General features: G+C 47.5%; 1 protein-coding gene across 3 annotated transcripts in view; it reads left to right on the top strand.

Moving 5' to 3' along the window:
- The window catches only part of ZNF423 (zinc finger protein 423), a 350099-nt gene extending 347836 nt beyond the window's left edge, over positions 1 to 2263 (top strand). For all 3 annotated transcript variants that reach the window (XM_011989143.1, XM_011989144.1, XM_011989145.1), the window contains one exon: positions 1574 to 2263. In XM_011989143.1, coding sequence (XP_011844533.1) covers positions 1574 to 1603 — 30 coding nt within the window. In that variant the 3' untranslated portion in view covers positions 1604 to 2263. The remainder of the gene's footprint in view (positions 1 to 1573) is intronic.
- Positions 2264 to 13081: the final 10818 nt, after the last annotated feature.

The following is a 13081-nucleotide window of genomic DNA, read 5'->3' as shown; positions in this document are numbered from 1 at the left end:
CGTCTGGTTCAGTGCACTGTGCTTCCAACCTGGGTGACCTTGGGCCTGTAATTTTTGCCTTCCTAGGCCTCAGTGTCTTCATCTTAAGACGCCCCACCTCGCAAGGCTGTTGTGAGGATTGAAACAGTGGTGCCTGCCACGGCACAGAGCACGCATGCCCGCCAAGCCCCGGCCGTGCGCCTGCCTGGCCCGCACGAGCACGAGGCTGTCGCTGGCGCTTGGCGCTGCGGGCATCTGCTGGGAGGCAGGCGCGGGCTGCCTCTTCCCGGCCAGGAGCTCGCAGGAAGCGTCGGTGACATCACCACGGGGGCCGCAGCCTTCGCAGTACCTGTCACGGGAAGGGGCTGCGCGGGGCCCAGCTCCGGGGAGCAGGAGTGGCCCGTCTCGGTCCCGGCCCCGGCCCTGGCCTCCGGACGAGGCTGCTGGCATACTCTGGTCGCCCTCGCCGCGGACCCGAGCCGGGAGAGACGCGGCGCTTCTGCTGACCCCTGGTGGTCAGCGGCACAGCTGCAGCAGTCGCCGGGCCCTGGAGGGCGCCCAGAAGGAGCCTCTCCCGGGGATCTAGTGTCCTGTGCGGCCCCAGACAGGGCCACTCTGCCCCTGGTGGATGTTGCCTCCTTTCTCCAGGTGTCATGAGGTGGAGCACCACCTAAGGCTTTGATGAAATGGGTCTAAATTTGGAACACGAACCACTGAAAAGAAACAAAAAGACTGGGCTTTCAGATGCCAAATCCCACCCCCGGTCCCAGGCCGCTGGCTCCTGTGAAACAGATCAACCCTGCTGGCCCCCTCTGGCTAGCAGGGGGAGGAAATGCCATTGGCTGTAATGAGAGGGAAACATTTGGCCACAGGGTCCCACCTGGGCCCTGGATTCCTAGGTGCGTTGGGCCAAACTGCACTGAGTCCCTGTCTCTGGTTGGGCCATTGCCATGCGACCAAGCAGGCAGGCTCCCGGAGCCCAGCAGCAGAGGCTCCTCCCGCGTCCTCCTGCCGGGTGACCCATCCCCTGCCTGGGCCGCAGGCACCACGGCCGCCCACTGCCCCAGCACTCCTGTGCCCGCTCGGGTGTTTCTTGGCCGGAGAGCTGCACAGCACATCTGCTGTCTCCCTCTGCTAGGCTCGGAGCAGCTACGGGGAGGACTGAGAGGGGGATGCAAGGGCAGCCTGCAGGCTATCAGAGTTTCCTCTTCATCATTAGAGGAAAAGGGAGATGGAGGGGTGAACAGGGATGTTTTTAATTCCTGCCTCCTCCCCGGCATTTCCCCTTTCTCTCCACCTTGCCAGTCCCCGTGGTAAGACCTGAATGGTCTTTAAAAAAAAAACAAAAGCAAAAAAGCCAAAAAACAACATATAGGGAGTCCAAGTTGGCAGTAACAGGAACCTATCCCCAAGCCCCAAATCAACGTGGCGTCTTGGCAGCTGCGTCCCTGGAGCATTTTTTCCTTGTTGCATTTTGTTTTGTTATAATCGAGACGCTTTTCTGCGGCTCCCGGCGTAAATGCACTGAGTGGGAGGGACGAGCATGCTCTCCATTCTTCTCCTTCATGTGTGTCTCCTTTCTTCGCCTTTGCAGAACCACACGATGAGCCAGCACGCACAGTGAGGGATCGCTCAACAGGACACCTCTCCGCAGAAGGCTTGCCGGAGACGCCGTGGGGAGGGCCATTTGAACATTACATCCAATCAAAGTGTCATTTGCAACCCAGATGTAAAACTCTAATGATTTGGCCATGAGGCGCTGCTATTATAAGCAGCTGGAAATGAATATTAATGGCAGAGATTAAAAGTATTCCATGCTCAGTATTTTTTATTGTCCTGCTACAGCTAGTGTGCTTTTAGAGTTTCCGCCGCAGACTACATTTCTAGAGTTAGAGAAACCCGCTTTTTAAGGCTATTGTCCTTTGTTCCTTCATGTATTATATTGATAGTTTTTAAAAAAGAATTAGTGTGATTTTTTTTCTTTGCTTCTTTTTTTTTCTTTCTTGTTTTTCTTTCTCCCCCTTCGGTTAACTACTTTTTAATTGCAATTCTAGGTAATTGTGCATCGTGATGTGATTGCTTGGCTATTGTCTGAATATTTCCTTTTAATTTTTTAATTAAAGACTAATGCTTTGATTGGATTTGCCAGTTCACCGGACAGTGATTAAAACTATGTAATGAATATAATCGGTTTCAGTGCAACTGGATGGTCTGCTTTTAAATGTGACTTAATCTGACTGCAGTAACTAGTACAGTTCAATAAAGGGAATCCATGCGATTAGCATCCGGCTGCCTGGTTCTCTCCTCCCCAGCCTAGGGCCGCGTGGGGGGCTGTCAGCTCCTGCGAGGTGTGTTCCCCTACAAGTTCCTGTGGGATTGCATACGCCCTTGGGGACCTGCACACCATAGACCCTGCTTCCCTTGGAAAAGAATCGTAGTAACCTAATGCACGCAGACTGGACAGGCTGGCAGTGGCCATAGAAGTCAAAGCAGAAGACCCCTGAATGATGGAATACCCTGATCTTCCCACTCATGGATCGGGAAACAGAGGCCCAGGGGTAACGTGCAGCTTTTCCAAGGCCACGCAGCAGGTTGGTCACCATGCTCATCGCGATGTCTTCTTGATTTTCCCTTCAGGGTTGGCTTTCCCCTGTGTTGGATACTGGCAGGCAAGTGGTTAGCCCTTCCCTTGCCAGGACTCCAGGTGGAGGAGGAGATGTGTGATTGGGGACCACAGAGCAGAGCCAAGTAGGAGCCGCAGGTTCCCAGTCATAGAGATCAGTGGGATGTGAGAGCATTGAGACTGGTGGCCGGGGCCAGGTCTGGAGTGAGGCAGGTAGGGGCCTGGGGTACATTATTTCAGGGGGCACTCACTGTCACAGCCCCCTTACACCTGCAAGTGCTGGGAATGAGTGTCCTCTTGCATTTTACACTCTAGGTACCTTGCTTATTTCACCTACTCCTGGCCCTGCTGGCATCCCAGGGCCCACCCAGCAGCCTTGGTCTCCAGGCCTCCTCCATTTTACTTCCCACACCTCCGTCATGCTGGTGCTCAGCTGACTTGCCAATCAGAGGCCGGAACTTGCACGGGGAAACCCTTCCTTGCTAACTTTTCACAAGGGGCATGGAAATTGGTTATTACCCTCTGCAGAGCGGAAATGAAACAGGCAGACAGATTGCACCTAATTATAATGTAATACTAAGTCACGGGCGTGGAATTTGGAGCAATTATACCCATCATCTTCTAGAAGACTCCCATATCAAGGGGCTTCTGGTGACCTATAAGAATTCCCCTTTCTTTCTGTCACCTCATGTAATGTTCTCACACGGGCGGGGCTTTCAGTTTTTCAAAAGGCATCTTACATGTGTGAATCGTAGAGCAGACCCTGCCAGTAGTGGGCTGTTGCCTCCTGGAAACTGAAGGCTGTGAATGCCAATTTTCAGCCTCTGGAGACTTGGCAGTTTTGGGGTCAGACCCCAGGGTAGACACCAGTGTTCCCCTAAGTGTGCCCACCCACAGACTGGGGCTTGGGGCCTGGGGCTCGGGCTATGTCTGAGTGAGGTTGTCACATGTCCACAGCCAGGCCTGCCTTTTGGGCAGTGCTGGGACTGTTGATGGGACCAGTGTGTCCCAGGGCCTGCCACATCTCCGACTCAGGGCCCTCTCCAGCTCTGGATTTATCCCAAACCCCATGGAGCCCAGGTGAGCCCTCAGTAAGTACCAATAGAAGATTTGATTTGACGGTTGGTGGCGTAGGGCTAAATTAGTCACTGCCCCCATTAAAAATACAGCGGGGGGTTTAAGAGCTTTTCACGCCATGTGGGAATCAGCAGCGAAGCCGGCTGATGCCTTGGGTAAGGAGAGAGGCGGCCTAGGGGACCGCGAGGTAATGAGGTTTATGGCGGTGACAAGGCAGCCAGGGAACCCCACCGACTCCCCCCTCACCCCGGCCCTATTGTTCTCCGGCTGGCTCTGTCCCCGCTGCTACGGCCGAGAGCCCCTTGTGACTTCATGTGGGAAGGGGGCTGGCAGTGGGGACACTGAGGCCCTTCCTGGGACTGGCATTCTTTACCATCAGGCAGTATTAGGGTGGGGGAGCAGTGTAGGGTTATAAACCTGTGCCTCGGAGAACCCACTACCCATTTCCAGAGGAATGGTCTGGAGCTGGGATGAGATACTTGCCTTTCAACTGTGAGGGGCCTTGGAGGGTCTCTGGGAGGCTTGTATGAAATGATGCCCGACAAAGGGCTGCACACAGAGACCTGCAGGCAGCATGGTCGTCAATGATGGCGCCAGGCATCCTGCAGGAGGGCACCTTTTCAGCCAGGAGGGCGCGATGGAATCAGCCTCTCATGTGGATTTGGCTTTGGGGAGTGGGCGAGGTGACTGAAAGCCTGAGGTTCATTGCTGCTGTATTTAGATGTACAAATTGTCAGTTTCTAGCGGCTCTCTGGGTGGAGGAATTTTGCCCGGGCTGGGAAGTGGACCAGGACCCTGGACCACAAGCCCCTGTCACGGAGCACCTGCCCAGAGTGCCCAGAAGCAGGCAGGGCAGGGTTTCAGTCTCAGTGGAGACACTGTCATGGGAGGAATCTTCTCGAGTTCCCCATCCTTAAAGAATTCTCCTTTTAATCTCACAGTTGCATAATATTGAACTTTTCACCTGTTTTTCTTCCTTCCTAAGGTATGTGTTCCTAGGAATGGGACCTGTACCTACAAATATTCAGTAAATAGAACCAAAACTCAAATCCATGCCTTCCTCTACTCATCCATTCAGCAGATATTTACTGAGCTGCCCCCATGTGCCAGGCACTGTACAGGGCACTGGGGATAAGGAGATGACCAGCAGATGTGGCCCCTGGCCTCATGGAGGCCACAGTGGCACAGGCAAGCATGCCAGTAAATGCATAGCGACCCCTCGTCATGAGTGCTGTGATGGCAAAGCCAGAAGCTGCCAGGGATTAATGGAGGGACCCATGTATGAGACACGGGTGCATTAAGGAAGGCCTTGCTGAGGCAGGGGCTTGAGACCTGAAGAAAGAAGGGAGATGGGCAGTCCAAGAGCAGTGGGAAGAGAGCACTGCAAATGCAGAAGCCGTGAGCTGGAAACAAGCCAGAAGTACCCTGAGAGATCTGTATGCCTATGGAGTTTCAATTCTAGATGACTTCATCCCAGAGAAGTTCAGAATCTTGTCCAAGATCATACCATTCAGGATAGACTTGCGACTCCAACTCCGGTGCCTCACCTTCCAGCCTGGGGTGTCTGACTCCATTGTTAATTTTATTATAATAATCATGATGATGACAATCAATAAAGTGGTATTGTACTGTACAGGAAAAACTACTGGTTCTCTTTCTTTTCATTAATACAGTAACCAATTTATAGCTGAGCAGAGGTTACCTTGGAGAGGGGAAGGGGCAGATTGTATATCCTATCCTTCCCAGAAGTTAGGTGTGGTCCTATTACTATCGGTAGCCATAGGTTCTATCAATAGGGTGTAAATAACAGGAGTATGTGCAAATTCTAAGAATTGTCCTGAAAGTGAAGAAATGAGTTCATTCCTCCCATCTTTCTGATGGCTGGAACATGGCTGCAATAGCTGGTGTTCCAGAAGCCATTTGAACCATGAGGTAACGACTACCCCAGTAATCACTTCTGGTTCCTGTCTATCATAGCACCTGTGACATGTGGTGTTATGTATTTATTGGTATGGCTTGGAACTTACCTTTGGAGAAGAGAGAGACACCCTACAAGGATTTGTTCCCCAGATGCTTGTTACCCTTCAAAGCAAGTCCATGGGGCCACTATTTTACAACTTACAGTTGGTTTTGGCTCATTCAGGCTGGCCGGGAGAGTGCTCAATGATTATACACCCTGCACAGCTCTCTTGATGTCACAGAACGGGAGAAAACACTCAACAATGGCTGAATATTTGCAACTCTATCTTGCTTGATCTCTTTCCAAAAAATAAAGTATGATTTGCCATGCACGCCCCTGGCTGTCCTTTCCCTCCATGCCTCTGCTCATGGTGCTTCCTCTTGCTGGAATGCCCTTCCCTTCTCCTCCTCCCAACCCCAGGTTAACTCCTACTTTTAGACCCAGCTCAGCTGTCTAATTCTTGGGGCCAAGACTTGGTGACGTTGGTGAAGCAAAACCTGGGAGCAAAACTTAAGTGGGTGCCAAAAAGCTAAGTAATCAAAATAAACAATATTTTCATGTAATATTTTTAAAAATCACATTGGCAGGTTATAACCTGCAGCCTGGCAGCCCATTTTTGAAAATAAAGTTTTACTGGAACCAGGGCTGGGATTGGGATTTGGCAAGTGAGGCGGGATGGCACAAATGTAGCATCAGATTCTGTCTTTACTTAACACTTTGCCATTTTTTTCATCATGGAATTTTTTTTTAAATTAACTTATTTTCAGAAACATGAAAGTATTACTTTGGCTTTTTGTTTGTTTGTTTTGTATTCACTTCAATTTTGTGTCCAAAGCAAGTGCCTCATTCATCTCACCCTAGTCTTGGCCCAGTTTATTCTTTAGGCTACTTATTCTGACACCCACAGCTAAGTAAAATGCTCTCATAATAAGAACTCCGATACTACCTGGTGTGTAAGTCCATCACTGGGCATGCACAGTACTGCCTTTTATACCTATGTGTCTCTGGAACTGTATATCAATCAGGACAGGCTAGGATATGGCACATTAACAAAAGGGCCCAAATTCTCATGGTTTAACACGACAAAGATTACTTCCTGACTCATATTCCACAGCCATCTTGGATATCCAGGGGGCTTTCTTCATCATGGTCACTGAGAAGTTAGGATCAGGGAGCAGCCACCACCTTAAATATGGTCAGCAACCAAGCAGAGAGAGACAGAGAGAGAACTGGCAGTTCAGTGCTCTTGCCTAGGACTTACACAAATACAGAGCTCCTAAACTCACAATGCATTGCCAGCAATTGTCACATGGCTCCATTCTATCACAGGGGCCAGGAAGTGCAATCCTGCTCTGTGCCTGGAAGAAGTGAGAATCAGCAAGGCTTGGAACACTGCACTAATGACTACCCAAGCTGCCTTCACCTTCCACCCACCTGTCTCTGACTATCTTTGAGGGCAGAGCCTGACTCTTAGTAAATGTCGTTATAACCAGCACCCTACACAGGATCTGGAGCAGATAAGATATTTAATAAATGAATGCAGATATTGCATATGAAAGTGAATTAATGACAATTTAAAAGGTCTAGGGGAAGATAAGCATGTATATGAAGACAACTTGTAGCCTAAGCTCTGTGGACTATGATACCTGGATTCCGACCTCAGCTCTATCACTTACTAGCGGTGTGACCTCAAATAAAGCCCTTAACTTCTCTGAGTCTCAGTGTTTTCATTGGTAAATGGGAAAAATAAAAAATAGTACTTATCTCACAAAGTTGTAAAATTAAGAATGATGGTGACGTTTAATAACATTATCGGTGTCTGGTATTCTCCTAGGCATCGTGTATTAACTCCTTTAATCCACCCAACAACGTTATCACGTGGGTACTGTTATCTCTTTTTTACAACTGAGGAAACGAAGGCAGAGAGATGCTAACTTGCCCAACGCTCAGATTCTAATGCTGGCAGTCTGGCTCCAAAGCCCTGTTCCCAGCCCCAAGAAGCCCTTGAGCAGAGCACATAAGAAATGGCTAGCTCCAGGCCGGGCACAGTGGCCCATGCCTGTAATCCCAGCACTTTGGGAGGTCTAGACGGGGGGATCACTTGAGACCAGGAGTTGGGGACCAGTGCGGAGAACATAGCGAGACCCTGTCTCTACAAATAATAATAATAATAATTAGCTATGCGTGGTGCCGCGCGTGTAATCCCAGCTACTCGGGAGGCTGAGGCAGAGTATTACATGAGCCCAGGAATTCCAGGCTGCAGTGAGTTGTGACCGCACCACTGCACTCCAGCCTGGATGACACAGCGAGGCCCTGTTTCGAAAGAAGAAAGAAAGAGAAGGGGAGAAGGGAGGAAGGGAGGGAGGGAGGGAAGGAGAGAAGGAGAAAAGGAGAAAAGGAGAGAAGTGGTTAGCTCCTGATACTCATCACTGGGGTTGGTTCGAGATGATAGTCCACTGGGGTCAGCCTCTACCTGGACCGCTCCTGGCTGGGCGGATCCTTGACCTGCCAGAGCCGGCACAGCGCCCGGGCGGCCCCAGCCTGGGGTTGGTGCGCGGCCGGCCCGCCCCCTCCCTCCCCTGAGCCCTGATTGGCCCTCTTCGGGCCGGCCCCACCCACCGGGGGCCGCGGGCTGAGCGAACTGCGAGCGGCGTGGTGTTACCTTATTTGTGGAGTTATTAATTACTGAAGGGCGCAAAGCGTGCTTCTGTGCATAAAAATATGTTTGAGTAGTTTCTACTTAAACTTTAAAGAGAACGTTAATCAATTTTATTTTAACAAAATGACCTTAAGCAGGGGAAAAAAAAAATTGGTGTTATTTGCCCAAACAGGCAAATTAATTTCTCTCTCTTGAGAAATCTGAGAAGTTTCCAGAAATAGCTATGCATAATTTACACCTGGCCTGGCCGCTTCTAGTTTCACGCCAAGCCCAGTCACAGGCCCCACCCCGCTCCAGCCCCAGAACTGCAAACGAGGGTCTCTGCAAAAGTCCTGCCACCTAGAAGCCGACTCATTTTGCGACCTTGGGAAGAGGATCAGAGGGGAAGGGGCCGTGTCGTCTCTGAGAGGCCAGCCCAGCTTGGGTCAAGGTCACTGGTGGAAGAGGGGCGGCTGCCCAGTTCTTTGGCCTGGCATTTTCGGGAGACCTAGAGACGGTTCCCAGCGGAGGACCTCCTCCAGCCTGCCGGCTGGATCCTGAGGCATGTGGCCTGCTTAGCCCTCCCCTCCACCGGCCCCCACCCTTGAGGGTTTCCGGGATGTCAGAGTCTCCAGAACATTCTGCAGAGTCCGTGCGGTCCTCCAAACTCCTGCCCCTCTGGCTCTCCACACCTGTGGTGCTTCCCATCTGATTGGGGCCGTCCCTTACCCATGCACTCGCCTTGAAAATGGGGCTTACAGTCAGGGCCCGGGGGTTGCTGGAACTGTGGACAGTTTCCAGTTGGGCCTTTCAGTAGCATTGTGACTTCTGCCTGGCCATTGGACCTCCCTGGACTTGGGTTTCTCTCCCTGCACTTCTGAGGGATGACCTGACCATTGATTCAAAAGACAACCCCAGAAACACTGAGAGAATTTCAGAGCCACCGATGGTAACCCCTGCATCACCTGAGCAAGCATGGACCAGGGCCTTGCTGTGTGTTTCTCATGCAGAGCCACGGGCACTGGATTGGGCATCCATGCTCTTCTCTGTCACCATTTCCCCCTGTGACTCTGGGCAAGCCCCTTTCCTACTCAGGGCCTCGGTTTCCTCATCTGTGAAATGAGGGTTTAATCACAGCTGTCTGAGATGATCTTGGCTTTGGAGCTCTCTGTGCGAATGAGGCTTCCTTGGGAGGCTGGATCTGCGACGGGGGCTCATGGATGGCTTCTGAATCTGTACCTGGGGACAAGGATGTCTGCACCCTGAGCTGTGGAGGGGATATGAGGATGTGCTGCACTTGGCAACACACTGAGCACCCAAAGTACAGTTTTATTAGCTGATAGTTTTTAAAGCCACATAGAAAACAGAAAAGAAAATCAGCTCTGAGAATACAATGAGGACATTACCCTGGCCCTACTGTCTTCTTAACGAAGTAAGAGCTCCGATCGGACTCCTTGAAGGAGAACTGCCCGCCCTGACAGCTTAAGGACTCCTGGCTGGGTTCCCAGGTGCCCCCTGGCCACTCTGTCGGTGGGTTTGCCTTGCCTCCTGACATCTCTGTCTACAGTTACATTTCTCCTCTCCTGCGCCCAAACAGATCCTATAGCTCCTTCAGGGCTCAGTTCAAGAGCCACCACCTTCAGGGAGCCCCCCTGCCCTCCTGCGATTTCCCCTCAGGTGCTTCCTGGATTTGTTCTTGCTCCTAAATCTTCACAGCACCCAGCACAGTGCGAGGTACACCGTGCCGCTCTGTTAGTTTCAGAGTCCTGGCACTCCCAGACACTTATTCCTCATGATCTTTGTCCTTGTGTGACAGTAAGGGAAGCTGGGGTCACCTCTACCCGATAGTGGGTGGTAAAGTTGAGATGGGAAAATAGGTGATGTGTCTGTAAAGGCTGGGCTCCTATGTTCTGTGCTACTCTGGACTGAGCAGCCAGGCAAACCATGTGGGTGTTGATATTTAAAACAATGTTAAATAATAAAAGAAAAAAAAACAGTAAACTGCTTAGAAGGATATAAAGTAAAAAGTCACTAAAAATCAATTGTCCGTCTTACACTCTTCCCAGTCTCATTCTTTCCAAAGATAGTCTGTACACATATGTACATTTACAGATAGTTCTTTCCTTTCTTTCATAAAATCTATGTTATTCTGTGAATTGCTCTATGACTTTTCATTTTCTTATAAATATTCCGTTTCTTTCTTTTCATATGAGCACTCACAGATCTTGCTCTTTCTGAGGAGTTTTTCAATTATGAATCCAACCTCCTTAATAGTTATAAGTTGTATGTGAGGCTACTTAAATGATCTATTTCATGTTGGGTAAGTTGTGGTAATCTGTTTTCCAAGGAATTGGGTATTATAATCTAATTTGTCAAATGTATGCATGCAGAGTTGTTCATCCTATTCCTTTATTATCCTTTTGGTATCTGTGGGTCTGTAGTGATATCCACTATTTCATTCTTGATGCTGGTACTTTGTGTTTTCTCTTTTTCTTTGTTAGTCCTGTTAGAGGTTCTTCCATTTGACTGATCTTTTCAAAGAACCAACTCTTTGTTCCAGTGATTTTTCTCTGTTGGTTTTCTGTTTCAATTTCATTGATTTCTGCTTTTTTTTTTTTTTTTTCCTTCCCTTTGCTTGCTTGGGATGTATTTTGCTCTTGTTTCTCTAGGTTCTTGAGGGGGGAACTTAAATGACTGATTTAACACTTTCTCTTTTTTTGTAATATATACACTTTGTGCTATGCGTTTCTTTCCCAGCACTGCATTGGCTGTGTCCCAAAATGTTTGATACATCGTATTGTCATTTTCAGTCAGTTCAAGGTATTTTTAAATTTATACTGAGGCTTTGTTTTTGACCCATGGATTTAGAATTGTGTTGTTTAGTTTCTAAGTTTTTGGTGACTTTTCATTATCTTTCTGTTATTAATTTCAATTTGATTCCATTGTGGTTGAAGAACACACTCTGTGATTTCAATTCTTTTAAATTTGTTGTGATTTATGTTTTATGGCCTATGATATAGTCTATCACGGTATATGTTCCAAGGGCCTTTGAAACAATGTATATTCTGCTATTGTTGGGTGGTGTGTTCTATAGGTGTCTATTAGATCCTGAAATTGGTGGTATTGTTGAGTTATGTATCCTTGCTGATTTTCTAATTGTTCTATCAATTGTCAAGAAAAGGTTGTTAAAGTGTCCAAATGTAATTGTGGATATGTCTATGTCTTCTTTCAGTTCCATCATTTCCATATTTTTCAGCTCTGTTGTTTGGTGTGTACCTATTTAGGATTGCTATATCTTCTTGGTAAATCCATCCTTTCCTCATTATGTAAGATACCTCTTTGTCTCTTTACTTTTATTTGCTCTGAAGTCTACTTTATCTAATGCTAATATAGCCACCATGTTTTCTTTCAATTGATGTTTACGTGATAGATATTTCTCCATTCTTTTATTTTTAACCTGTTTGTATTATTATATTTGAAGTGAATGTTTTGTAAAGACTATATAGTTGGATTATCTATTCTGCCAATCTCTTTTAGTTGCTGTGTTAGGTTAGTTATATTTAATGCAATTATTGGCATGTTGGGACTTAAATTTGCTATTTTATATTTTTTTCTGTTCTTTTTTTTTTAATTCCTCTGATTTCCTTTTTCTGCCTTAGACATTTTTTAGAATTTCATTTTGGTTTATTTACAGTGTTTTGGGTATATCTCCTATAGCATTTCTAGTGGTTGCTGTAGATATTACTATATATATGCTATACATGTGGCATATTAAAATCTCCTGGTTTCATCATCTTACCAGTTCAAGTGAAGTGTAGAAAAGTTGCCCCAGGCAGGGCACAGTGGCTCATACCTGTAATCCCAACACTTTGGGAGGCCAAGGGGGACGGATCACCTGAGGTCAGGAGTTTGAGACCAGCCTGGCGAATGTGGTGAAACCTGTCTCTACTAAAAATAAAAATTAACTGGGCATGGCGGCATATGCCTGTAATCCCAACTACTCAGGAGGCTGAGGCAGAAGAATCACTTGAACCAAGGAGGCAGAGGTTGCAGTGAGCCAAGATCGCACTGCTGCACTCCAGCCCAGGCCCAAGAGTGAGACTCTGTCTCCAAAAAAAAAAAAAAAAATTGCCTCGCTTTATATCAATTTACCCTCCCCTTATATATATAAGTTATATTTATAATACAATTATCTTAAATACTCTCCTACACATTTAGAATCACATTAGACAGTGTTAAATATTTTGCTTCAGCCATTAAGCATAATTTTAAAAACTCAAGAGGAGACAGAAACTCTGTTGTATTACCTATATTTTTCCTTACTGTGTTCTTTCTCCCTTCCTCATGTTCCAAGATCCTTTCTTTTCTCATTTTCTTATGTTTAGAGAACTTCATTTTGCCATGTTTTAGGGCAAAAGATCAGCCCTAACAAGATCAGCTCACTACAGATTTTCTTAGTTTTTCCTCCTCTGAGGATATCTTGATTTCCCTTTAATTCCTGAAGGATGTTTTCACTGGATATAGGTTTCTGATGACAGTTTTTTTTTTTTTCTTTCAGCACTTGAAAAATGTTGTGCCACTTTCTTCTAACTCCTGTGATTCCTGATGAGAAATCCACTTTCATTTGAATTGCTTTTCCCCCTCTAGGTAAACGTCATTTCTCTTTTGCTGCTTGGAAGACTTTTCCTTTGTCTTTAGTTATCAGAAATTTGACTGTAATGTGTCTTGGGTGTGGATTTCTTTGGGTTTTATCTTTTTTGAGATTTACTCAGTTTCTTGAATCTATAGGTTCATGTTTTTTTTT

The sequence above is a fragment of the Mandrillus leucophaeus genome, unplaced genomic scaffold, assembly GCF_000951045.1.
Source record: "Mandrillus leucophaeus isolate KB7577 unplaced genomic scaffold, Mleu.le_1.0 Scaffold348, whole genome shotgun sequence".
Lineage (NCBI taxonomy): Eukaryota > Metazoa > Chordata > Mammalia > Primates > Cercopithecidae > Mandrillus > Mandrillus leucophaeus.
This window is presented reverse-complemented; position numbering and strand designations above follow the sequence as displayed.